The 24,190-nt window shown below is 42.6% G+C and overlaps 1 protein-coding gene across 2 annotated transcripts; it reads left to right on the top strand.

Moving 5' to 3' along the window:
• Nucleotides 1-501: 501 nt before the first annotated feature.
• Nucleotides 502-23,566, top strand: LOC145351075 (galectin-8-like). 2 transcript variants are annotated; one of them, XM_080200681.1, is made up of 10 exons: nucleotides 502-632; nucleotides 12,202-12,290; nucleotides 13,236-13,446; nucleotides 15,225-15,344; nucleotides 16,647-16,703; nucleotides 16,794-16,817; nucleotides 18,400-18,488; nucleotides 19,442-19,607; nucleotides 20,991-21,136; nucleotides 21,228-23,566. In XM_080200681.1, coding segments are annotated over exons 1-10 (930 nt in total). In that variant the 5' UTR covers nucleotides 502-605; the 3' UTR covers nucleotides 21,229-23,566. The 2 variants fall into 2 exon arrangements, with proteins under 2 accessions (XP_080056807.1, XP_080056806.1); XM_080200680.1 differs by having other exon boundaries at nucleotides 20,991-23,566.
• Nucleotides 23,567-24,190: the final 624 nt, after the last annotated feature.

The raw sequence follows: 24,190 nt of genomic DNA, 5'->3' as shown, positions 1-24,190 counted from the left end.
TCCAAATATTGGCTTTATTCTCCCTCCACTGATGCTGTCAGACCTGCTGAGATTTTCCAGCATTTTCTGTTTTCGTTTCAGTTTCCAGCATCTGCAGTGTTTTGCTTTTAGCTGTAAGGGAAGTGATGTTACGATAAAAATGTTAAGGTGTCCCCAAGCAGGGGTTGTGCTGCCAGGGCGCACACACTGCAGGGATTGCAATACCTGGTTGTCTCATCTGAAGATCTGAATCTCATCTCCACCTGACGAAGAGGGAAACCTCCAAAGCTTGTGAGTTTACTGTCAGACAAATCGGTTGGACTTAAACCTGGTGTTGTCAGGCTTCTTACTGCGTTTACCCCAGTCCAACGCCGGCATCTCCACATCATGTCTCATCTGAACACATCTGTCCAGCGGCCAGTCACGGAAGTGACCAGCTGCCAATCGGGAGGCGAACCTGGCCTGTCAATCATCCCAACCCCGGCTTCCCATTGGACTATTGGATAATTGTTACATCCGCGACGTTCTGTGACTGTGCCGTGGCTGCGGAGCTTCTCCGGGAGTCGGTGCTTTGCTGGAACCTGGAGCTGGAGCGGCTGATTATCCCCCAGTGAACAAGTCTCCAGATGTCGAATCCAACGATATTCAACCCGGTAAGGGACTGCGCGTGGTGTGTGCGCGCGCGTTTAGACAATCACTTATTTGGTGCCGGGTGAATCTCCCCACGTGAAGAGGAACAATTCACTCTCTTGTCTACAGCCATGCCTTTAAAGAAAGGCTTTTACAGCTCTCTAAATTCCCTCTTGTGCTAGAGTTATGTTCTGAATAATAGCTGTCAGTGCTAGGCCTTGTGTAGTCCAGCCAGTAGACTTTGACTCTTCCTTGCAATTGAGTCACCCCAGAGTGTTGACAAGTAGTTTAACAGCGCAACAAACCACCCAGCCAACTCTCAAACGACTAATTACGGAAGAGGGAGGCAATTTAACTCTGCAATTCATCCTCCCATTGAAAATCAGACTCTTTCATTTGTTTCCTTCTTTGAAGTAGTTTTGTTTTTATATTCCTTCCGTGATACTGACTTGGCTGGGTTAGTTCAGGCCAAAACGCATTGGGTATTTGCAAGCAACGTTTCTTTGATGTTTGGATGAGGTGGAGCGGTTTAATGGGCAGCATTCTGCGCTCAGCAGTGAAGCAATGATGTTCTACCAAACCGCCCCTCTTGCCTAATAGGAACAGGAGTAGGCTATTCAATCCATCACCTCTGACATTCAGTGGAGTCTTGGCTGATCATCGATCTCAGGGCTCTTTCCTCCGTGCCATCCTTGGATGTCAATAGTGTCCAGAAATCTATGGACCTCTGTCTTAAACACACTCAGTGCTTGAGCTTTCCCACAGCCCCCAGGATGGAGAATTCCAAAGATTGGTCACTCTCTTGAGTGAAGAAATTCCTCCCTGTCTTAAGTTCATAGAATCTTATGCAGAAGGAAACCGTTTAGTCTATCTGCACTGACCACAATTCCTTCCAGTCCCTATCCTCATAGCCCCATGTATTTACCCTGCTAGCTCCCCTGGTGTTAAGTGGCAATTTAGAATGGCCAATCAACCTAACCTGCACATCTTTGGACTACGGGAGGAAACCAGAGCACTCGGGTGGGGGGGGGGGGCGAGACACGCACAGACATGGGGAGAATGTGCAAACTCCACACAGACAGTGACATACAACATAAATAGGAGCAGGAGTAGGCCATCTAGCCCTTCGAGCCTGCCCCGCCATTCAATAAGATCATGGCTGATCTGTCGCTGCTCAGTTCCACATTCCTGCCCTCTCCCCATAACCCTTAATCCCCTCTCTTATCAAAAACCCATCAACCCGTGTCTTAAAAATATTTAGCGAGGCAGCCTCCACCACTTCAACGGGCAGACAATTCCAGAGATTCACCACCCTTTGAGTGAAGAAGTTCTTCCTCAACTCCGTTCTAAACCGCCCCCCCCTTTATCTTGAGGCTGTGCCCCCTAGTCCTGCTGTCCTTTCTGAGCGGGAAGAGTCTCTCCACCTCTATCCTATCCATCCCATTCATCATCTTATACGTCTCAATGAGATCTCCCCTCATTCTTCTAAACTCTAACGAGGACAAGCCTAGTTCATTCAGCCTCTCCTCATAGCTCAACCCCCTCAACTCCGGCATCAGCCTAGTAAACCTCCTCTGCACTCCCTCCAAGGCCAAAATATCCTTGCGTAAGTACGGCGACCAAAACTGCACACAGTACTCCAGCTGCGGCCTCACCAATGCCCTATACAGCCGCAGCAAGACCTCCCTACTTTTATATTCAGTCTTCCTCGCGATGAAGGCCAGCATCCCATTCGCCTCCCTGACCACCTGCTGCACCTGCAGGCTGGGTTTTTGCGACTCATGCACAAGGACCCCGAGGTCCCTCTGCACCGTCGCCTGCTGCAGTTTTTCGCCACGTAAGTAATAATCCTTCCTACCATTATTCCTACCAAAGTGGACCAACTCGCACTTGCCAACATTAAATTCCATTTGCCAGTTCCTGGCCCATTCGCCCAGCCTATCTAGCTCCTTCTGTAGACTCTCCACACCCTCCACGCAATTTGCCGTTCCACCAATCTTGGTGTCATCAGCAAATTTCGACACCATACACTCGGTTCCCTCCTCCAGATCATCTATATAAATGGTAAATAGCTGAGGCCCCAGCACCGACCCCTGGGGCACTCCACTAGTCACCAACCGCCAATCCAAATAGCACCCATTGACCCCCACTCTCTGCCTCCTATTTGACAACCAATCTTCTATCCACGCTAACACCCTACCCCCAACTCCATGTCCCCTGACTTTCTGCAATAACCTCTTGTGAGGTACCTTGTCAAACGCCTTCTGAAAATCCAGAAAGACCACATCCACCGGCTCTCCTCTATCCACCGCCCTAGACACATCCTCATAGAACTCCAGTAAATTTGTCAGACACGACTTCCCCTTAACGAAACCGTGCTGCGTCTGCTCTATCAAGCAGTTCCCCTCAAGATGCCTCACTATTTCCTCCTTGATGACGGATTCTAACATTTTACCTACAACAGACATTAAACTAACCGGCCTATAATTCCCTACCTTTTGCCTGGCACCCTTCTTAAACAACGGCGTAACATTAGCCGTTTTCCAATCTTCTGGCACTTCCCCGGAATCCAGCGACGTTTGGAAAATAACCACCAAGCTGGGAATCGAACCTGGGTCCCTGGAGCTTTGAGGCAGCAGTGTTAACCACTGTGCAGCCTCTAACCACTGTGTCACTGTGCCTGCTTCTTATAATGAGTTCATGTCCTGTGGTTCTAGGCTGATCAGCCAGGGAAAACACTATCCACATCTGTCCTGTCTCACACTGAGAATGTTGTAGGTTTCAGCAAGGTTTCTCCTCTCATTCTCTTAAGCTCTTGAGAATCTGGGCCCAAATGCAGTGGTCCAGATTGAAGCCCAGGTGATTTATCCATGATATGAGCCCTGGGGAATCTCTGCAGCCTAGGTTCACAGTGAAAATGTCAGAGCGTCTGGGGCAGCAGTGAGAAGCAATCCCTGCAGAATTTGAAGGTCTCAAGTAGAAAATAATGTGTTTCTCCCTCATGTATGAACATAAGCATGTGAATTGGGAGCAGGAGTAAGCCATTCAGCCCTCAAGCCTGCTGCATCATTCAATAAGAATTTTGCTGATGTGAGTGTGCCCTCAATGCCACATTCCCCCTCATTAGTCAAAATATACCCACCTCTGAATTGGGGGATGAGAGTCCCAAAGACACATGACCCTCTGAGAGAAAAAAATATTTAACCTCCCCTTTAAATGGAAGACACTTATTTTTAAACTGTGTGCCTTGGTTTTAGTGTCACCCACAAGAGGAAACATTCTTTCAGCATTCATCCTGTTAACTTTTCCTTGTATTTCTCAAAAAAAATCATCTTTCAACCTTCTAAACTCCAGTGGATCCCAGCTTGTCTAACCTTTTTTCATAAGAGAAGCCCCTCATCTCAGGAATCACCCTTCTATGAACTGCTCCAAATGCACTTATATCCTTTCTTAAACAAGGAGACCACAACTGTACACGTTACATAAGAACATAAGAAATAGGAGCAGGAGTAGGCCAACTAGCCCTTCGAGCCTGCCCCGCCATTCAATAAGATCATGGCTGATCTGTCGTGGCTCAGTTCCACATTCCCGCCCTCTCCCCATAACCCTTAATCCCCTCTCTTATCAAAAACCCATCAACCCGCGTCTTAAAAATATTTAGCGAGGTAGCCTCCACCACTTCAACGGGCAGAGAATTCCACAGATTCACCACCCTTTGAGTGAAGAAGTTCCTCCTCAACTCTGTTCTAAACCACCCCCCCTTTATCTTGAGGCTGTGCCCCCTAGTCCTACTATCCTTTCTGAGCAGGAAGAGTCTCTCCACCTCTATCCTATCCACCCCATTCATCATCTTATACGTCTCAATGAGATCTCCCCTCATTCTTCTAAACTCTGACGAGTACAAGCCTAATTTATTCAGCCTCTCCTCATAGCTCAACCCCCTCAACTCCGGCATCAGCCTAGTAAACCTCCTCTGCACTCCCTCCAAGGCCAAAATATCCTTGTGTAAGTACGGCGCCCAAAACTGCGCACAGTACTCCAGCTGCAGCCTCACCAATGCCCTATACAGCCGCAGCAAGACCTCCCTACTTTTATATTCAATCCCCCTCGCGATGAAGGCCAGCATCCCATTCGCCTTCCTGACCACCTGCTGCACCTGCAAGCTGGGTTTTTGCGACTCATGCACAAGGACCCCGAGGTCCCTCTGCACCATCGCCTGCTGCAGTTTTTCTCCACGTAAGTAATAATCCTTCCTACCATTATTCCTACCAAAGTGGACCACCCCACACTTGCCAACATTAAATTCCATTTGCCATTTCCTGGCCCATTCGCCCAGCCTATCTAGATCCTTCTGTAGACTCTCCCCACCCTCTGCGCAATTTGCCTTTCCACCAATCTTGGTGTCATCAGTAAATTTCGACACCCTACACTCGGTTCCCTCCTCCAGATCATCTATATAAATGGTAAATAGCTGAGGCCCCAGCACCGACCCCTGGGGCACTTCACTAGTCACCATCCGCCAATCCGAACAGCACCCATTGACCCCCACTCTCTGCCTCCTATTTGACAACCAGTCCCCTATCCACGCTAACACCCTACCCCCAACTCCATGCCCCCTGACCTTCTGCAATAACCTCTTGTGAGGTACCTTGTCAAACGCCTTCTGAAAATCCAGAAAGACCACATCCACCGGCTCTCCTCTATCCACCGCCCTAGACACATCCTCATAGAACTCCAGTAAATTTGTCAGACACGACTTCCCTTTAAGGAAACCGTGCTGCGTCTGCTCTATCAAGCAGCTCCCCTCAAGATGCCTCGCTATTTCCTCCTTGATGACGGATTCTAACATTTTACCTACAACAGACGTTAAACTAACAGGCCTATAATTCCCCGCCTTTTGCCTGGCACCCTTCTTAAACAACGGCGTAACATTAGCCGTTTTCCAATCTTCCGGCACTTTCCCGGAATCCAGCGACGTCTGGAAAATAACCACCAAGGCATCCACTATCACCTCCGCCATTTCTTTCAGGACCCTCGGATGCATTCCATCCGGTCCTGGGGACTTGTCCACAATCAGCCCCTCCAGTCTGTCGAGCACCACCTCTCTAGTAACAGTAATGTCATCGAGACCCTCCAGTCCTACCACCTTTCCATCTCTAACATTCGGCAAATTATTCATGTCCTCCTCCGTGAAGACCGAAACAAAAAAGTTATTCAAGACCTCAGCCATTTCCCCATCCCCTACCACTAAGTCCCCCTTCTCATCCTCTAAGGGTCCAACGTTCATCCTAGCCAGCCTCTTCCTTTTTATATATTTATAAAAACTCTTGCTATCCTTTTTTATATTAAGCACTAGCCCAGCTTCATAGTTTATCCTACCCTTCTTTATCAACTTCTTTGTCAATCTTTGTTGACATTTAAACCTCTCCCAATCCTCTTCTCGCCCACTACTCTTAGCTACTCTAAACACCTCCGCTTTTAATTTTACACTTTCCTTCACCTCCTTCGTTATCCACAGCTTATTACCTCTCCTCCTACGGTCCTTTTTGACCATCGGAATAAATTTCTGCTGAGCACCGAGAAAGATCTCCTTAAAGATCCTCCACTGCTCCTCAGCAGACCTACCTTCCAACGCACTCCCCCAGTCCACATTCGCCAATTCTTCTCTCATCATACCGTACTCCCCTCTGTTCAAACAAAGGACGCGTGTCTGGGAGCCCACTTTGTCCTCCTCCATCTGCACCAGGAACTCCACCATACAATGATCACTCTCCCCAAGAGGATCCTTCACCGCAAGTTCCCTAATTCTACCTGCCTCATTACATAGCTCCAGATGTGATCTCACTAATGTCCTGTACAACTGTAGCAAAACCTCCTTACTTTTACATTACATTCCCTTTGCAACGAACAACAGCATTCCATTTGCCTTCCTAATCACTTGCTTTTCTTGCATAATAACTTCGTGATTTAGGTACCAGAACATCCAGGTCCCTGAAGAGTTCCGCAATTTCTCTCTCCATTTAAATAAAATGCTGGGTTTTTTTAAATTCTTCCTGCCAAAGTGGACAAGTTCACATTTCATCACATTATACTTCATCTACCAAATGTTTTGCCCATTCACTCAACCTACGTACAATGTTAAAATAATCGACTTTGTAAAAATAACTTACACATTTAAATGGGATTTTAGAATGACATTAAATTCATCAGATAAGTCACCAAAATTTGCAGTGGATGAGGTTGTTATGGGTGAATGTGCCATTTGGGCACTGCTCAATATTTCAAACTTTTGAATATAAAATGCTCAATTGTCTTTTGTTCTCCTACCTTTGTTCTCTTATCTCACCTTCAACTTTCTGCCTTTTTGGCAGCCAGATTCATAGTGTCACTTCACAATGATCAATCTGTCCTTGATTTCAACAAACACAAATTTTCAGAAAGACCAGGCTTTTTTGCCCTCAGTCCTGGGGGTCAAGTTGCCCTGTTTACCTTGATGACCTTGCCTCACTGTTGGCTCAGGCTGCCTGGCTATAGTACAGCCTCATCCTTGCCTACCAAGTTATGACCTTACCCTGGCCTAGGGGTTCAAGTCACCCATGAAGTTGTTCCCCTTGATGACCTAAGCTTGCAGATGTGCTGGTGGCTCACTGGCTAGGGTAGCACGGTAGCACAGTGGTTAGCACTGCTGCTTCACAGCTCCAGGGTCCTGGGTTTGATTCCCAGCTTGGGTCACTGTCTTTGTGGAGTTTGCACGTTCTCCTCATGTCTGTATGGGTTTCCTCCAGGTACTCTGGTTTCCTCCCACAGTCCAAAGATGTGCGGGTTAGGTTGATTGGCTGTGCTAAGAAATTGTCCCTTAGTGTCCAGGGATGCATAGGTTAGAGGGATTAGTGGGTATAATATGTAGGGATATGGGGGTAGGGTCTGGGTGGGATTGTGTTCGGTGCAGACTTGATGGGCTGAAGGGCCTCTTTCTGCACTGTAGGTTCTATGGGTTCCATGGGCTGCTGATTATCTGGCGTGGCCTCTGTTCTTGCCTTCGTTGGTTCAGTTGCCCAAACCTCCTCACTCTCACCTCTGGCTTCTGGTCAAGCCGCTCTCTTGTTCCCTGAAAACCAATATGGCACCTGCCTCGCTCTCGCATCTCCTGGCTGAATCGATGACTGAGTGTGCTTCTGGCTGCCTGCCTACCTACTGCTGCTGGTTTTATCTGGCCTACCCTGGCCTCTGTTCTTGCTCTTGGTTGGCAATCAGGAGATGCGCCCGAACTGCGCTCAAGTCACCACCACCTCTCAACATCTGGGGCAGACCAATAAGAACCTGATGTTGTTCTGCAGTGCCTGCTGATGGGCTCAAGAAATTTAATTAAGGCTACCAACCAATTCAGAGCTACAAGACCCTGGTGCACCCACAGCCACCCCTCAGTATGGGATCTTTCTATCGTCTGGGGTCCTGTGCTGTAGTGCTGTGTTTGATTGTAAATCCACTTCTGGTTCAGTAGATTAAACACAGTAAAAAGTCTGACAACACCACATCAGTAGATTAAAAGCAGACCCTAAGCTGGAAGATATCCAGCCATGATCTTATTGAATGGTAGAGCAAGCTTGAGGGGCCAGATGGCCTACTCCTCTTCCTAGTTCTTATGTTCTTTTTATATTACTTAGTAATCCATAAAATGTTTTTATCGTACAAGTATAACAAAGACTTGAGCACAAAGTCCAGGCTGACATCACAGTGCTGCACTTGGGAAATGCTGCATTGTTGACGTTAACACCTTTCAGAAGCGAGATCTGTGTTTCGTTTTGAGTGGGATTTGATTTGATTTATTATTGTCACGTATCAGTATACAGTGAAAAGTATTGTTTTTTTGTGTGCTATACAGACAAAGCATACCATTCATAGAGAAGGAAAGGAGAGAGTGCAGAATATAGTGTTGCAGTCGTAGCTAAGGTGTAGAGAAAGATCAACTTAATGCAAGGTAGGTCCATGCAAAAGTCTGACCGCAATAGAGAAGAAGCTGTTCTTGAGTCGGTTGGTACGTGACCTCAGACTTTTGTATCTTTTTCCTGATGGAAGAAGGTGGAAGAGAGAATAGCCAAGGTACATGGGGTCCTTAATTATGCTGGCTGCTTTGCTGAGGCAGCGGGACGTGTAGACAGAGTCAATGGATGGAAGGCTGGTTTGAGTGATGGACTGGGCTACATTCATGACCTTTTGTAGTTTCTTGCAGTCTTGGGCAGAGCAGGAGCCATACCAAGCTGTGATACAACCAGAAAGAATGCTTTCTGTGGTGCACCTGTAAAAGTTGGTAAGAGTCGTAGCTGACATGCCCCATTTCCTTAGTCTTCTGAGAAAGCAGAGGCTTTGGTAGAGGTGTAAATGATCCCATGGCACTAGTTAAAGATGAGTAAGTGAATTCCCCCGTGTCCCGGACAATATTTAGCCAATACCTAAAAACAATTGATGTGTTGTCTTATTGCATTTTTTTTTAAACCTTTGCTGTGTTTAAAATCAACTTTTGCGTTTTCTACATTATAATGTTAAAAACACCTCCAGAGTACTCTGGCTGGAGATTGCTTTGGGGCATCCGGTGTCTTGAAAGGCTTGATATAAATTAAAATTCTTTGCTCCTTTTGTCAGTGGGAATGTTTGAAATTATATTTTGGAATCTTTTTCCCTGAAGCCATAATCTTGTGACTATCTTGTATGTGAATTTACTGGAAGCTTTATTAACTAAAATTCTATGCTCTGCAATTCATCTTAAACTAGAAATGAATCTCTAACTATTTTTTGCAGCCGGAGAACTTCCCATTTTTATGCAGAAATGGTGACTTGAGCAGTCTCCGTCTGCCTATTTTCAAAGATTTTATGTTGCTTTGTACGTTTTATTTCTGCATAATTCCTGCCTAGCTACTGTTTAAAAGTGTGGGAGGTGTATAATGCTTTTCTACTGCACTTATTTTTGTGCTTCAAAGGTTTAAAACTTTGATTTTAGTTCTTGCAGACAGTGGGGCAGAGATAGATGACCAATATCAGAATTTCAATGTTTGTCAAGTTTCTACTGTAACATCTAGACGTTCCTCAAATGCATCTAGTGTCCAACACTCTTCATATCAATGTAATTCCTTCAGTTACTGATGATCCTGTACCAGAAGTACTTCACTGAACTGTATTGTTCAATACTGAATCGTTGCCTTTCATTCTTCATCTCTCTTGTTTTTCTATCTTATTAAGAAATAGCCGTATAGCTCCATAAAGTCTCTTGTGACTTGTCTCTTTGTCAAGACTAAAGAACTTACAAAAGATTACATGGGATGTATGGCACAGGAACAGGCTGGTTACCCCAACTAGTCCATGCCAATGTTTATGTTCTACCACCTTTTCTCATCTAAATTTACCATCGTAACTATCTGTTTATTCTCGTTTGCCTTATACGCTTGTTTAGTTTTCTCTAAAATGCATCTGTACTGTTCCTTTCAACCTCTTCCTGTGGTAACAAGTTCCACATTGTCACCACTCTTTGGGTGAAGAGGTTCCCTTTGAATTCCCAATTAGATTTTTTGGTGACTATTTATATTGATGTCCTCGAGTTCTACTGTTCCTCAGCGAAGGAAATGTTCACTCTGTATCCACTGAGAAGAGACCAAGGCTGTCAGTCCTTTCCTGTTATTTCCAGTGTCATCTTCATAGATCTTCTCTCTACTCTCTCAATATCTTTTTATCCTTTTTATAGGGTGGATATGATGGTGTGTTGGTGTCATAGGTCTGGTAACATGTGTTCAAATCCCATCATGACAGCTGGTAGAATTTAAATTCAATTAATAAAACCTGGAATAAAACCTTATCCCAGAAATGATGAAGCTATCATCGATTTTTGTAATAACTTATCTGGTTCACTAATATCATTTAGGGAAGGAAATCTGCCATCCTTATCTGGTCTGGCATACATTTGATTCCAGACCTCTGACAATATTGTTGACTCTTAACTGCCCTCTGAAATGGCTCTCAAGTCACTCCATTCAAGGGCAAATAGAGATGGTCTGATACTCTGTCTTTAAGAACTATTTTTAAATCCTGTTTCTTGAGGGGTGGCACGGTAGCACAATGGTTAGCAAGGGTTTGATTCAGCTTGGGCATAATTTCTACTTTTCCATTTTGTGCCTGGAGAGATGGAGCTTATTTCTTAGTTTGCATTTTCATGACTGACTGTGCTAAGCTGGGGCACTACTCATTTGTATATTTGTATTCCAAGATTCCTTTGCTCCTCTACCCCAGCTAAACTTGCACTTTCCATGTAATAAACAACCTCCCTATTTTTCCTACCAAAATGCACTAAAGAATCATAGGATCCCTGCAGTGCAGGAGGAGGCCATTTGACGCATCAAGCTTACACTGACAACCATCCCACCCAGACCCTATTCCCATGACCCCATGTACTTGCCCTGATAATCCTCTGACACTAAGGGGCTATTTAGGATGGCCAATTAACGTAACCCACTCATAATTGGAGTGTGGGAGGAAACAGGAGCGCCCGGAGGAAATCCACGCAGACACAGGGAGAATGTCCACATAGGCTGTTACCTGCGCTGGAATCAAACCTGGGTTCCTGTCGCTGTGAGGCAGCAGTGCTAACCTACTTTACATTTATCAGTGGTGAAATTCGTTTGCCAATTAATTGCCCATTCTGCAAGTTTCTTTTTTTTAACTTTGAGATCAGTTTAATGGTAGATAAGTTTACTTGTACAGATTAATCTTTCTTCACAGCTCCCTTTGAACACAGAACATTGCTGTGTTCTTCTCTCTTCCTCTTTGCACAGGTGCCAACCCTCTTTTTGATGAAGTTGAGTGCACGCTTGCCCTTAGAATCTTCAACAATTCCGTTGCATGCCTTTCACAGGGAGCAAAAGCACAGAGCTCACAGATCAGATCGCTTACAAACTTGGTGTGCTTGGTTAGACACCCTCATCTACAGCACTGTCTTGGGTTGGTTTCACTCTTGGTTATGGGGTGGACCTTTGGGCAGGCCAAGTGCTTGAACCTGAATGTCCTGTAATTTGTTGCAGGCCTCCTCTGCTTTGACTATCTCTTTGTCATATCATGCCCTCCTCTCCTGTCTGTGTATTTAAACAATGTCTCTCTCCTAGCCCATTCCCTTATTCCCTCTTATCTATTCTGTCCAATTACTGTCATGATAATTGAAATCCCCCCTGATGATTCTGTTTTTTACTACATTTTGTAAGAACATGGATCTTCCCTCTGACACTAAGGATCAACCTTGTTGCTGTCTTGTGCAGTTTCCCCAAGATCTGACAGCCCCCTTAAGTTGCAGCACCAAGAACCTTATAGCAGATGTGTCCTGACAAGGACAATGTACAACGTTGTATTGTGCCTATAGCTTGTTATCTTTTCACAGATTTGGTCAATTATCCGCATTGTTGCACTAACTCAATTCCTGCTCCAAGTATAGCCAAGTAATTATTTTAAACATACTGTGGCGGTACTGCAAATTGCACTGAACTAATACAAATATTAATGTTTGCTAGTGCTTTATCACTTTAATATTTGAAGCTTGATTGTTGTTTTCTCTTGCAGGTTATACCATACAGTGGCGCAATCTTTGGTGGCTTGAAGCGAGGGCAAATGATAGCAGTACAGGGAATACTACCCAAAGAAAGTGAAAGGTAAAACACCATGTTGGAAATTTGCGCTAGGGAGAACATTTTATGCAATGAGCAATATAGCCAAATTATTCATTTGTGGGAGATGGGCATCACTGGCTGGCCAGCACTTTATTGCCCATCCCTAGTTGCCCTGGAAATTTGCTTCTACGCTTGCTGAGAATTGGAAGTAGCCAGTAAATCTTATTTTTTAAAAGAATCATATTCACGTTTAGTTAAACCGTCCCTTGCATTCCGGAGGTGACACTCTCCCTTTTATGATTTTATTAAGGGAGGGTTTTGAAGTCAATTGCCACTCCTTCATATTTGACCGAAGTGGTAAATTTACATTCTGGAGCGCACCAATCAAATGTGCTAAATATGTCACGCTAAAGGAAAGGACAAGATAAGAGTGTGCAGGGTTGCGATACAGATAACGGTAATCAGATGGGAAGGGACAGAGTGAACAAACATAAAAGCACACCACCAAATATAGGCAGAGTAGGGAAAGATGGCTTTAAACTAACAGAGGAGAAGAAGGACCAAAAGAGAGAATGCTGGAAAATTTCAGCAGATCTGGCAGCATCTGAAAAGAGGGAAAAGAACTGGCATTTCGAGCCCGAATGACTCTTTGTCAAAACTTTGAGCTTTGATGGTGCCAGACCTGCTGAGGTTTTTCTTTTGATTTCAGATTCCAACATCCACAATGATTTGATTTTGTTTTTAGAGAAGAGGGTTGTGGTGAATCGGAATATAAAGGGTGACATATGGACATTAGTGAGAAAGGATCTTGGCTCAGAACACAAGGAATTAGAATCAGTTGGATGGAGATTAGGAATAACAATGTTTAGTAAATGTTGGCGGAGATAAACCTATATGTCCCCTAAACAACAGTTATACATCTGGACAGAGCAATAAATAAGGCATTTTTGGAGCTTGTAACAAAGGCATTGTTGAATTGTTGTACAGATTCCAAGTGGATTTACAGTGTGGAAGTAGTGAAAAACCTCGTGCAGACATAGCGTTCCATTTCAACCCACGTTTCCGGAGATCTGGATGTGTGGTTTGCAACACTCTGGTGCAGGAAAAGTGGGGACGTGAAGAAATAAAATATGAAATGCCATTCAAGAAAGGAGAACCATTTGAAATAATTTTCTGCATAATGGTGGACAGGTTCAAGGTAATGAAAACTTTTCATAATTATCTTCCCCTTCGTGTGATTCATTTTCCATAAATTGAAATTTTCCCTCCATCTCCTGTCAGTACACTGTGTGTGATGAGTTCTAAGATATTGGGATGTGACAAGGTGCTGAGTTTTGCAAATACTTTACATCATGCTACATTTTTCAAATCAGTAACATTTTTAAATGTGAACTGTTTTGCTCTATTCATAAGCAAACTCCTGTTAATTGGAACTTATGATACAATAGCTCACTCCTGCAGTTGACTTTAAATTCTTTATGCTATTTGGGCTTTTTTTTTCAATTTTACTGGTAAAAATGTTGACTTATCTCTGACTCTTTGGATGTTGCCCTGGCTGATCAGGGCCACAAAAGGCCAACTACACGCACCCTTAATTCAGCACTCTTTAGACCCTTTTGTATTTTGTATTTCAGATGCCTTAAAAATTAAAGCTATCACATATAAACTTATATTACAATAGCCTAAGCCCCGGCTAGCCAAGTTCCAAAGAAAATAGTCACAAGTAGGTTTGCATTAACACTGCAAAGAAATTACTGTGAAAATCCTCTAGTTGCCACACGCCGGCACCTGTTTGGGTACACTGAGGGAGAATTTAGCACGGCCAATGCACCTAGCCAGCATGTCTTTCGGATCGTGGGAGGAGACCGGAGCCCCGGAGGAAACCCACACAGACACAGGGAGAATGTGCAAACTCCACACAGACAGTGATCCAAGCTGGGAATCCAACCTGAGTCCTTGGTGCTGTGAGGTAGCCATGCTAACCACTGTGCCACCCCTATATAAATAAAATGGCTACAAAAGTAAGATGCACCATTGAATAATAAACACAGGGTACTTGTAATTAACTCCTTTTGGACATGTCCCCACAAAAATCACAAGGGAAACAGTGCAGGCAAACAACTAGGCTTCTTGCACCAAGATTCTAAAACAAAGTTGAGAGTTTTGGCTATGTTCGATTTTCATGTATACAGATAACCTCTCGTTCAGTTTTAAGAAGTGGCTTTGAGGAACCAGCCACAAACATTGCAGAAATGGGAATGCTGAGTAAGCATAATGTGTGGAAGGATGTCTGCCTGCCTTGAGCTGTTTCTATCCCTTCAGGCAGGGTGGGCAGCGGGTAGGCTTTGGGATGTAGGTGGTGGGATTTGTATTTTGTTTTTAAACTTGCAAAAGCTTCAAAGATACACTTTGGCCATTTGGGATGTGAAACAGGACTGCAGTTTGCTGATGCTATTGGTCTGGGGAAGAACACTGCAGTAGCATTTCTGAACGAGTTGTTGGACACACGTTCCAGTTTCCTTAAAAATTCTATATACTAACTGAATACTAATCTAACCTTAGCTGTCAAACAGGGTACAACATACGATCTGACTCTTATTTAATATGGCTTTCTCTGTGTCTGTGTGGGTTTCCTCCAGGTGCTCCAGTTTCCTCTTCCAGTCTGAAGATGTGTGGGTTAGGTGGATTGGCCGTGCTAAATTGCCCCATAGTGCCAGGGGGACTAGCTAGGCGAAATGTATGGGGTTGTGGAGATAGGGCCCAGGTGGGATTGTGGTCGGTGTAGATTCATTGGGCTGAATGGCCTCCTTCTGCTCTGTAGGATTCTATGATACTAAGATAAATGTGATTAGACCTATTTGCCCACATTGTGGGTTAATAAATGGGCTGAATGGTGTATTTGTGTTCCAGACTGTTTACATGTCTCTGCAGTTGACCTGCATTAACCTGCTCCGTAAATATTTATTTATCCACTAGGTTGCAGTTAATGGAAAACATTTCCTGGACTACCAGCACAGAATAAATGTGGAGAGAGTTGACACACTTGGAATTTTTGGTGGAGTCCAAATTCAAACAATTTGCTTTTTGAACAGCGCTGTAAGTAAGAAGTAAATTCATACTGACGTATTTCAGGGTGATCTTGAGGCCGTAACAGGGAGTCTAGAATTATCTTTGGAAACTAATGTTATGGAAATATTTTGAGTTGTGTTTCTCTCTTGGTGTTTTTTGTTATTTTTGTCCCTGTGTCCCTTTGCAGTGTAGTGATTCATGCTGGTCTGTTGATCCATGGTGGATACTGGCACACTTCCAGTCTCTCTCTTGAGTGACCTATCTAAATGTGAGTTTGGTTAGTGAATGTTGGTGACCTATTTAACTAGGTTCGAATCATCACTGCAAAGCCCAATTCCGTTACATATAGCGCCACCTGTAGACTTAACTCTAATGATAGCTCCTGCATGTAGATAAGGAACTATGAGACTGTGATATCACTCAGAGAGATGACTGAGAAGCAGTCTTCGTCTTGGTTATTATGTTATTAAATGTGTTAACAAAAGGCCAACAAGATAGAGTAACAGGCTAACAAATCTTGAAGTTTAATGAAAGCCTATTTGTGACACTAATAAATAATGAAAATCCCCTAGTCGCCTCACTCTGGCGCCTGTTCGGGTACACCGAGGGAGAATTTAGCTTGGCCAATGCACCTAACCAGCACATCTTTCGAACTTACTGGAGGAAACGCACGCAGACACGGGGAGAACGTGCAGACTCCACACAGACAGTGACCGAAGCCGGGAACTGAACCCGAGTGTTATAAGGCAGCAGTGTGCCAATGTGCTGCCCTTCTCAAGATAAAACCACAATAACAGACTGTCCAAGAGCAATTGGAGTGCTGGACTTCCTCCTTAAGTTGTCATCAGTAGATCGTTCCTGGAGAAAAAACTGATATTTGACCTTGTGGCACAACTTAATATTCTGATTGCCCTATCGAAACAAGCTAGTATTGTACTGTAGTATAATGGAATATATTGCACCAAGTCCAATAAAAGGTTTACTATAATACCTTGTGCTGTCATGGAAGAGGCAACGTGTCTGAGACTCCGAGACAGTCTAAATTGAAAGTAAAACAAAAGCAAGCATGATCAGAAATTTGTAGAAGAGTGTTTTCTATAATCTGTAAATAGGTGAAAATAAATGTTAAGAGTATTTGTGTAACTGGTGGTCTTTGGGAATCATTGAAACTAGACCAGTCCAACAACACAATATATATCGATTATATGTATACACTAGTGCTGAGCTCATACCGATTACGTTAGAATTTATTCCTAATCATTGGGATCTAGTTGCTTCACACTTCCAGAAATAGTGTAGTAACATTTTCTGTCCTAACTGTGTCTTCAGGAGCAAGAGAATCCATATTCTAACCTTCCAATAAAGAAGATTGATGCAAGTGGAATTGTAAGTTTGAGCAACTGTACTTTCAAAGTCTTTTTCTCCTGCCTTAAAAGTTATTACAACTTAACTTATTAATGTTTATTGGAATTGCAGCACACAAAGCCTAAGACTGAATTGGTAAGTACATAATCATTTGTTTGGACCATTTTTGGAAAATGATTATTTTTGATGCTTAATGCTTCAATTCAATAATTCTGAACCTTGTTTCCAACCCACTCCTTTCCCAGCTGCTGAGAAAACAAATGTGATGCCTCAGTAAATTGATAACGCAACAGAACAAAAACAATACCTCAATGTCCAAGCATAAAAAACTTCTCAGTAGCAGATTTTGTTTCCCCACCTGCCCTCCGCACCCCCCCCCCCCCCCCCCCCCCCCCAGCACCCTGGTGTTCAACTCATCTGCACCTGCCCACCTTTCCCTTTTGTTTCTTGCTGTGTTTATCTTTTTCCATCTGGATGATGTTGAACTGCACTTGGATGGCAAATTTAAAACTGCCTGGGATATTCGGTAGAATATGATTGAAACCTCCCTGAGCCATTACGAACTCCAAAGAGTGTGTTCAATTTCAAATAGTCATTTTGGCCAAAGTCTTAAGCAAAAATGGTGGTTTTGGAAGACGATGGATTTAGCAGTGTTGTGGGGGTTAGTTGTTCAGATGCATCAAAGTATTTCTCCCCAAGCCTCCTTTGTCCTTTCAGTTTGGTTTTTGTCTGCCTGTTCATTGTTTCTTCTTTTTATTCCCCCCACTCCCCTTTTCCTTTAACTCTCATTCATTTTCCTTCTGTTTCTTACAGTTAGAAAGTTGCTGTATGGAGAGGGGAGTAAAGAGAAGCAAAGTTAAGAAGAGGCAGGTTGTCAATTCGAAATGGTCAGTGGTGAACAGGAGAGACTTGAAGCAAGTTGTACCACCAGTTGCACTCAAATGTTCTCAAGTGTTACACGGCCCTCTTAACTGCAGGCAAAGTGTTATTAATATGGGGGATGATCCCCTATCAAGTAGTCCCATCTTTTCCTCTCATTGGAGAGTATTACATTCTGATCCCTCAGCTCTGATTTTGTTGGTGACTTTGTTTCATTGATATAATTAAACGCGGTGGTATTCTATATTGCCAACATTGAAACAAGAATTGATTGACTTATCAGTTGCGTTCAACTTTCCACTGCTAGTCGGTGAGGCTGTGAAATGCCTCCTAGCACTGCAGTGTTTCCCTTGTTGGGATTGTTTGCGTGTAGCAGCAGGGAGAATGGAGAATGCGGGGAGGGAGGACTGTGCATGGCAGCACTTTTTGGAGCATGGCCTCAGGTACCTTCTATAACTAATTACGAACATTACCCCGCCCCCTCCTCCCCCCACTCCACACCACCCCCCAACTTCCACCCCCAACTCCTTTCAACAGTGGACTGCAGGGCTTAGAAAGAAACCTGTGTCTAGTATTCAGCTAAGAAAATGGAGAACGCAATAAAAGTGACAGGGGAGGGGGCATTGTGACTGGTGAATGTATGAAAATCTGTTTCAGGTGACTTAGCTTCAACGAAAAGCAGGAAAAGTGAGCTGCTGGTGAATGAAGCATATTGTTAGAGCACATTTCAGACTAGAATGGGCAGTAAACTTGTAGCTGAGGATTTCTAGTCCCATTCTATGATCTAAATATTAATTGCTCCAGGTTTTTAACAATTGGAAGATCTTTTGCTTTATAGACCATCCCTTATATGGGTAAAATTAAGGATGGATTGAGCCCTGGTCGGATAATCACTGTTCAAGGCAAAGTCAATAAGAATCCAGACAGGTAATTTAAGATTATAGAGTTCTGTTACAATCTATGCATTTTATCTATTGGGACGTGGCGTGAAACTCATAAGTTTGGGTGATGGTCCAATAATGGTTCAGACAACCTTGTCTTCCCGTGACATACGAGAAATGTGCTAAATAATATTCTGTTAAAGCAACAATAAAACTCCATTAGATAGCATCAGCGTGTGCATGTGATAAATAATGTGAAAGAGAATTGAGTCAGAAATTGATGTTCAACTTTAGTGATGTCTGAAAATTTGTAAAATGTCTAATCAACTTACAAAAAAAATGTAGTATTGTATTGTCACATTTGGCGAGACATTGGACAGCTGTAATGAAAGCAGACAGTTGCCTGAACTCTACCTTTTTGTTCGAATAATTTTATGTACTATTAAGTAGGCTTGTGTTTAAATTTTATGTACTGACATTAGTACAAAGTTTCAATAGCTTCATAATTTTTAAGGCTTTGAAATTCTATTCCTAATATTAAGGAGATCCCTTTTATCCTTGCCAAAGTAAGTAGTCTCACAACACCAGGTTAAAGTCCAACAGGTTTATTTGATAGCACGAACTTTCATCATGAAGTGGCAGTGCTCTGAAAGTTCATGCTACCAAATAAACCTGTTGGACTTTAACCTGGTGTTGTGGGACTACTTACTGTGCCTACCCCAGTCCAACGCCAGCCACTCCACATCATGACCCTTGTCAAACTATAAGATGATAAATGTTGTCTTTCTTTCCATTCAGCAGTTCAGATCGACCCTTTTACCGTGGGGTCTGAACCTTGGGGTTCTTTAAGATAGAGTAACCTTGCTTCGAATCTTTTTCTGTGATGCACATTAAATTTGAATCCGTTTGTTTAATTTTATCATACCTGGACTCACGATACTGGTAATAAGGTAAATCCAAGAGACAAAGGTCCATATTGTAAATGTAAATCTTTTTCAGGTTTGCTATTAATCTTCGTGTGAATGATTCCACTGACATTCCATTGCATTTGACACCTCGTTTTAAAGAGAAAGCTTTTATTCGAAACTCGTTTCTCTATCAAAGCTGGGGTGAAGAGGAGAGGAAAGTAGAATATTTTCCATTTAGCGCAGAGGCATACTTTGAGGTACGTTGTGTGGTCTAAATACGAATTATAGGTCTTCATGTCAACATTACTCAAATTTAACATTTTTGAATTACAGTGTTGATTACATGTCAAAGTGTAAAGAACAACTGTTTATGCAAAAGTCTTGGAAAAGTTAACGTCAATCTAATATTTTTGTTTGAGTTTGGTTTCCTGACTTGGACAAAAGAGCATTTTTTTTTATTCATTCGTGGACATGGGCTGGTTGGTCTGGAATTTATTGCCCATCACTAGTTTCCTGAGGGCAGTTGAGAGTCAACCACATTGCTGTGGCTCTGGAGTCACATGTAGGGTAGACCAGGTAAGGACGGCAGATTTCCTTCCCTAAAGGGCTAGTGAACCAGCTGGATTTTTCGGACAATTGACAATGGTTTCATGATCATCAATAGATTCTTAATTCCAGATTTTTAAAAAGTGAATTCAATTTCCATCATCTGCTGGTACTCAATCCCACTCGCTTACTTGCTTAAATTTTTAAAGCCAACTTAGATGTGGTGTTGACAATAATATTTTACATGGAACCATACTGTCTTTGGGCTTTCTGATAATCCTATATAAATAATTCTGAGAGGAAAACATTGGGGGGGGAAAAAAGGTTAAATCTCACCTTTTTGATTTGATTTATTATTGTCACATATATTAGTATGCAGTGAAAAGTATTGTTTCTTGCGCACTATATAGACAAAGCATTCTGTTTGTGGAGAAGTAAACAAGAGCATGCAGAATGTAAGCAAAACCCTTACAGTCATAGCTAGGGTGTAGAGAAGGGTCAATTTAATGCGAGGTAGGTCCATTCAAAAGTGTGATAGCAGTAGGGAAGCAGCTGATGTTGAGTCGGTTGGTACATGATCTCAGAATTTTGTATGGTTTTTCCTGACACAAGATGATGGAAGAAAGTATGTCTGGGGTGCATGAGGTCCTTAATTATGTTGGCTACTTTGCAGGGAAGTGTAGACAGAGTCAATGGATGGGAGGCTGGTTTGCATGATGGATTGGGCTAGATACACTACCTTTTGTAGTTGCTTGCGGTCTAGGGCAGAACAAGAATCATATCAAGCTATAATACAACCAGAAAGAATGCTTTCTATGGTACTTCTGTAAAAGTTGGTGAGAGTCGTAGCTGACATCCAAATTTCCTTGATTACAGTGTGTTGGAGGGCTCTTCTTTTGTCTGTAGAAGTGGCCACGTTGATCTAATTGAAGAATTTAGATGTTCAGTGGAACACCATAACTATAGAAGGCAATCAGCTGATTTTCAAAAACTTGAAGACAAAGTTGCTTTGTCTTTTATAGTGGCACACTGAAGGAAATGAATGGGTTTGTTGCCCTGTTTTACACTCTCAGCATTTCATATTTGTGTTCCAGGTTATAATCTACTGCGATTCTGACTGCTTCAAGATTGCTGTTAATGGAGAGCATTTAGTAGAATATAAACACCGGTTCACTGACTTGAGCAGAATTGACATGTTGGAAGTGGACGGAAGTATCCAATTGCTCGATGTACAGACTTGGTAGGTGGACAGAAGCTGCCGACTAAAATTAACAATAATGCCAGGCCAGTAAGAGGGTGTGTAACCTATGGAATTCTGTTTCTGATTGTAGAAAGAGTACGTGATCAAATCGAGAAGAGAAATAATTTCTTGGGGATTGTTGCATGATGCTTGGAGTTCTGGCTTTTGTTTTGGAATTGCTTTATTGAGTTCACTTAATCATGGTACCAAAGAAAATGGGATTTTGAGGATTGCATCATTTCTGCACAACCATGCAATAACTTTCACAATTATTTAAGCGTTGAAGAGGTTTCAAATAATTGTGTAGGAAATTTTGCTTTGGAATTCAAATTGCCCACAAACTTGACCAAGTGTCTTTCAACATGTTCTAAACTCTGACCTGCAGAAGAAAGTCAGATGGTTAATTAAACTTTTCACTTTTGTTGGAACATTGCACAGCCTTTTCTGTTAAGTAATACTGATTAAATAATGTTGGGTGTTCACTTGTTAAAAATCCTGACCCGATCTTGGCAAAACCTGCACAGTCTTAATGGTGAATCGCTTCTCTGGCTGACACGTGCTTACACGAATGGCCAACTAAAGCTTTAGTTTTCCACAAGGTTAGAAGCATTATTTTAAAAGTTCCAATAAAATATGTATCAACCTGAGATTGTTTCACATTACTGTAGCATTATGTGCGCAAGATAATTAATTACTAATGATAAAAGCCATTCAGTCCATCTTGTTTGTTATCCTGAAAATATTGAGTTGCTCTTGCAACCCAATTGTCTCAAACAATTCCAGAATTTGTAACCCGTCTGGTTCATCCGGGAGTCTTCACTCTTTGAGGATCTACAACATCCTGTTGTGCACCCTAAATGTACCAGTTTAAAACCTTATCCTGCTGTCACAACTTAATATTTTCTAGAATTATTTTTCTATCCTTGCTTATTATTTTGTACATCTCCTAAAATCATCTCTTGGATGCCTCTCCTCCAAAGTTGGAAAGGCCAAGTTTCCCTCGTCTTTCCTGTAACACTGCACCAGCCCTGAATGTTCTGCACTGCCATGAGTGTTAAAAGGCCTTCCGTTTCTTTCTCGAGCCCGACTCAGTTTAGAAATGCAGCTTGTAGTATGTGGTGTTTGTGCCTGGCTCTGCAAGATTTGTCAAATAAATTTCATCACATGGATTTGAGCAGCTTTGCTGTGACTTACCGCATCAAGATATAAAGTTCTAACAGTTGATATTGGCTGAGTATCTACTTGCTAAATAATGAACCTCAAAGCTTGGTGGACTCTCTTGAAAATTTTGTCTACAAGAAGCTTCTAAACCGCTTTATTTTGTCAGATCATATACAGAAGAAGAAATGTAAGGCACATAATCAAATTGTTAACAGTGATTTCAAGATGATTAACTTAGCACCTTGGATTGACATTATTTTCAGTTCTTTCCTCCACCCTCCTCTTGTCAGTGGACCAGATCATTTGGCCCATCCGTTGTTCTTGAGTTTTTTTCAGCTGTTATTTTTTAATAAAAAGATTTAAACAGAACAGCTGAATATTCAAACTTAATTAAAAATACTGCCAGCCCAGCCACCTCAGGCTCAAGCTTGTACTGCCTAACATGTATGTAATGGCCTACAAAATTGTAGCCTGCATTTTCAATCTGGATTGTGAAAGAAAATGTATTACAGTATGCAAATTGGGAGTAACATTAGTAGAACTGGGCTAGAATCACCATTTGTCCCTGAAAGCAAAGAGTATACTGACCAAATCTCACAACTGGTTGCTGCTGGTGGTTGAACATGAGTTTCTGTGAAGTGGTTAGCACTGCTGCCTTACAGTGCCAGGGACCCGGGTTCGATTCCTGGCTTGGGTCACTGTCTGTGTGGAGTTTGCATGTTCTCCCTATGTCTGTGGGGTTTCCTCCAGGTGCTCCAGTTTCCTCCCACAGTCTGAAAAATGTGCTGGACAGGTGGATTGGTCATGTTAAATTTTCCCTCAGTATACCCACCCGAACAGGTGCCAGAGTGTGGCGACAAGGGGATTTTCACAGTAACTTCATATAAGCCTACTTGTGACAAATAAATAAATAACTGCTTCTTTGGGGCTAAATGATCAGTGTATTTGGTAACCAAGTGGGAAGAATTTCATTACAAATAGCAGGTACCAAGTGTCTTTGTAGATTCTATGTTGTTTTGTGTTTACATATTAAAAACATGTAATTTTAATTTTGTCGTTAGGTCATTAACCTAACTTGACTTTCTTTTGGGGCTTGAGTTATTTGCAGCAATATGGAAAAACACGTCAGCATCTGTAAATTAACATGTGAAACTTTGTTTTTGTACTGGACTTGTACATAATTTATATTAAGACAAAAGCTGTAGAATGAATTGATATTTATTTAACCTGTAATGCATTTAAAAAAGAAATAAAGTTCTTTTACACATTCTTGATTGGAAGTTATTTTGTTCTTTAGCAAAGATTCCACTACTTTCTTGTTGAATTTTAATTCTCTGAAGTTCTGGTTCAAGTGTTGCTGCATCTGATGCACAAGTAGTTTCCAGTTTAAATTAATTCAGGCAGGAGATTATGTGAAATGATTGGTATTTAACAGACTATCTTCATACAAATACAGTATATAAGTTATTTGGCCGCATGGCACCTTAAGAACTGTTTGGTTACTTCGTTTGACAAAGGGTCATCTGGACTTGAAACTTCAGCTTATTTACTGGAGTTCTATGAGGATGTGTCTAGGGCGGTGGATAGAGGAGAGCCGGTGGATGTGGTCTTTCTGGATTTTCAGAAGGCGTTTGACAAGGTACCTCACAAGAGGTTATTGCAGAAGGTCAGGGGACAGGGAGTTGGGGGTAGGGTGTTAGCGTGGATAGAGGATTGGTTGTCAAATAGGAGACAGAGAGTGGGGGTCAATGGGTGCTATTCGGATTGGCGGATGGTGACTAGTGGAGTGCCCCAGGGGTCGGTGCTGGGGCCTCAGCTATTTACCATTTATATAGATGATCTGGAGGAGGGAACCGAGTGTAGGGTGCCGAAATTTGCTGATGACACCAAGAT

The sequence above is a fragment of the Carcharhinus amblyrhynchos genome, chromosome 12 (genome assembly GCF_965287045.1).
Source record: "Carcharhinus amblyrhynchos chromosome 12, sCarAmb.v2.hapA, whole genome shotgun sequence".
NCBI lineage: Eukaryota > Metazoa > Chordata > Chondrichthyes > Carcharhiniformes > Carcharhinidae > Carcharhinus > Carcharhinus amblyrhynchos.
Note: the sequence above shows the minus strand (reverse complement) of the source record. Positions and strands in the feature narration are given on the sequence as shown.

Bases quoted from the DNA above. Each gene is read 5' to 3' on its own strand.
- LOC145351075 (XM_080200680.1), top strand. From the start codon at position 606: ATGTCGAATCCAACGATATTCAACCCG. The intron at 12,291-13,235 runs GTAAAACACCAT...ATTGTTGTACAG, and splicing joins CTACCCAAAGAAAGTGAAAG to ATTCCAAGTGGATTTACAGT. The intron at 18,489-19,441 runs GTAATTTAAGAT...AATCTTTTTCAG, and splicing joins GTCAATAAGAATCCAGACAG to GTTTGCTATTAATCTTCGTG.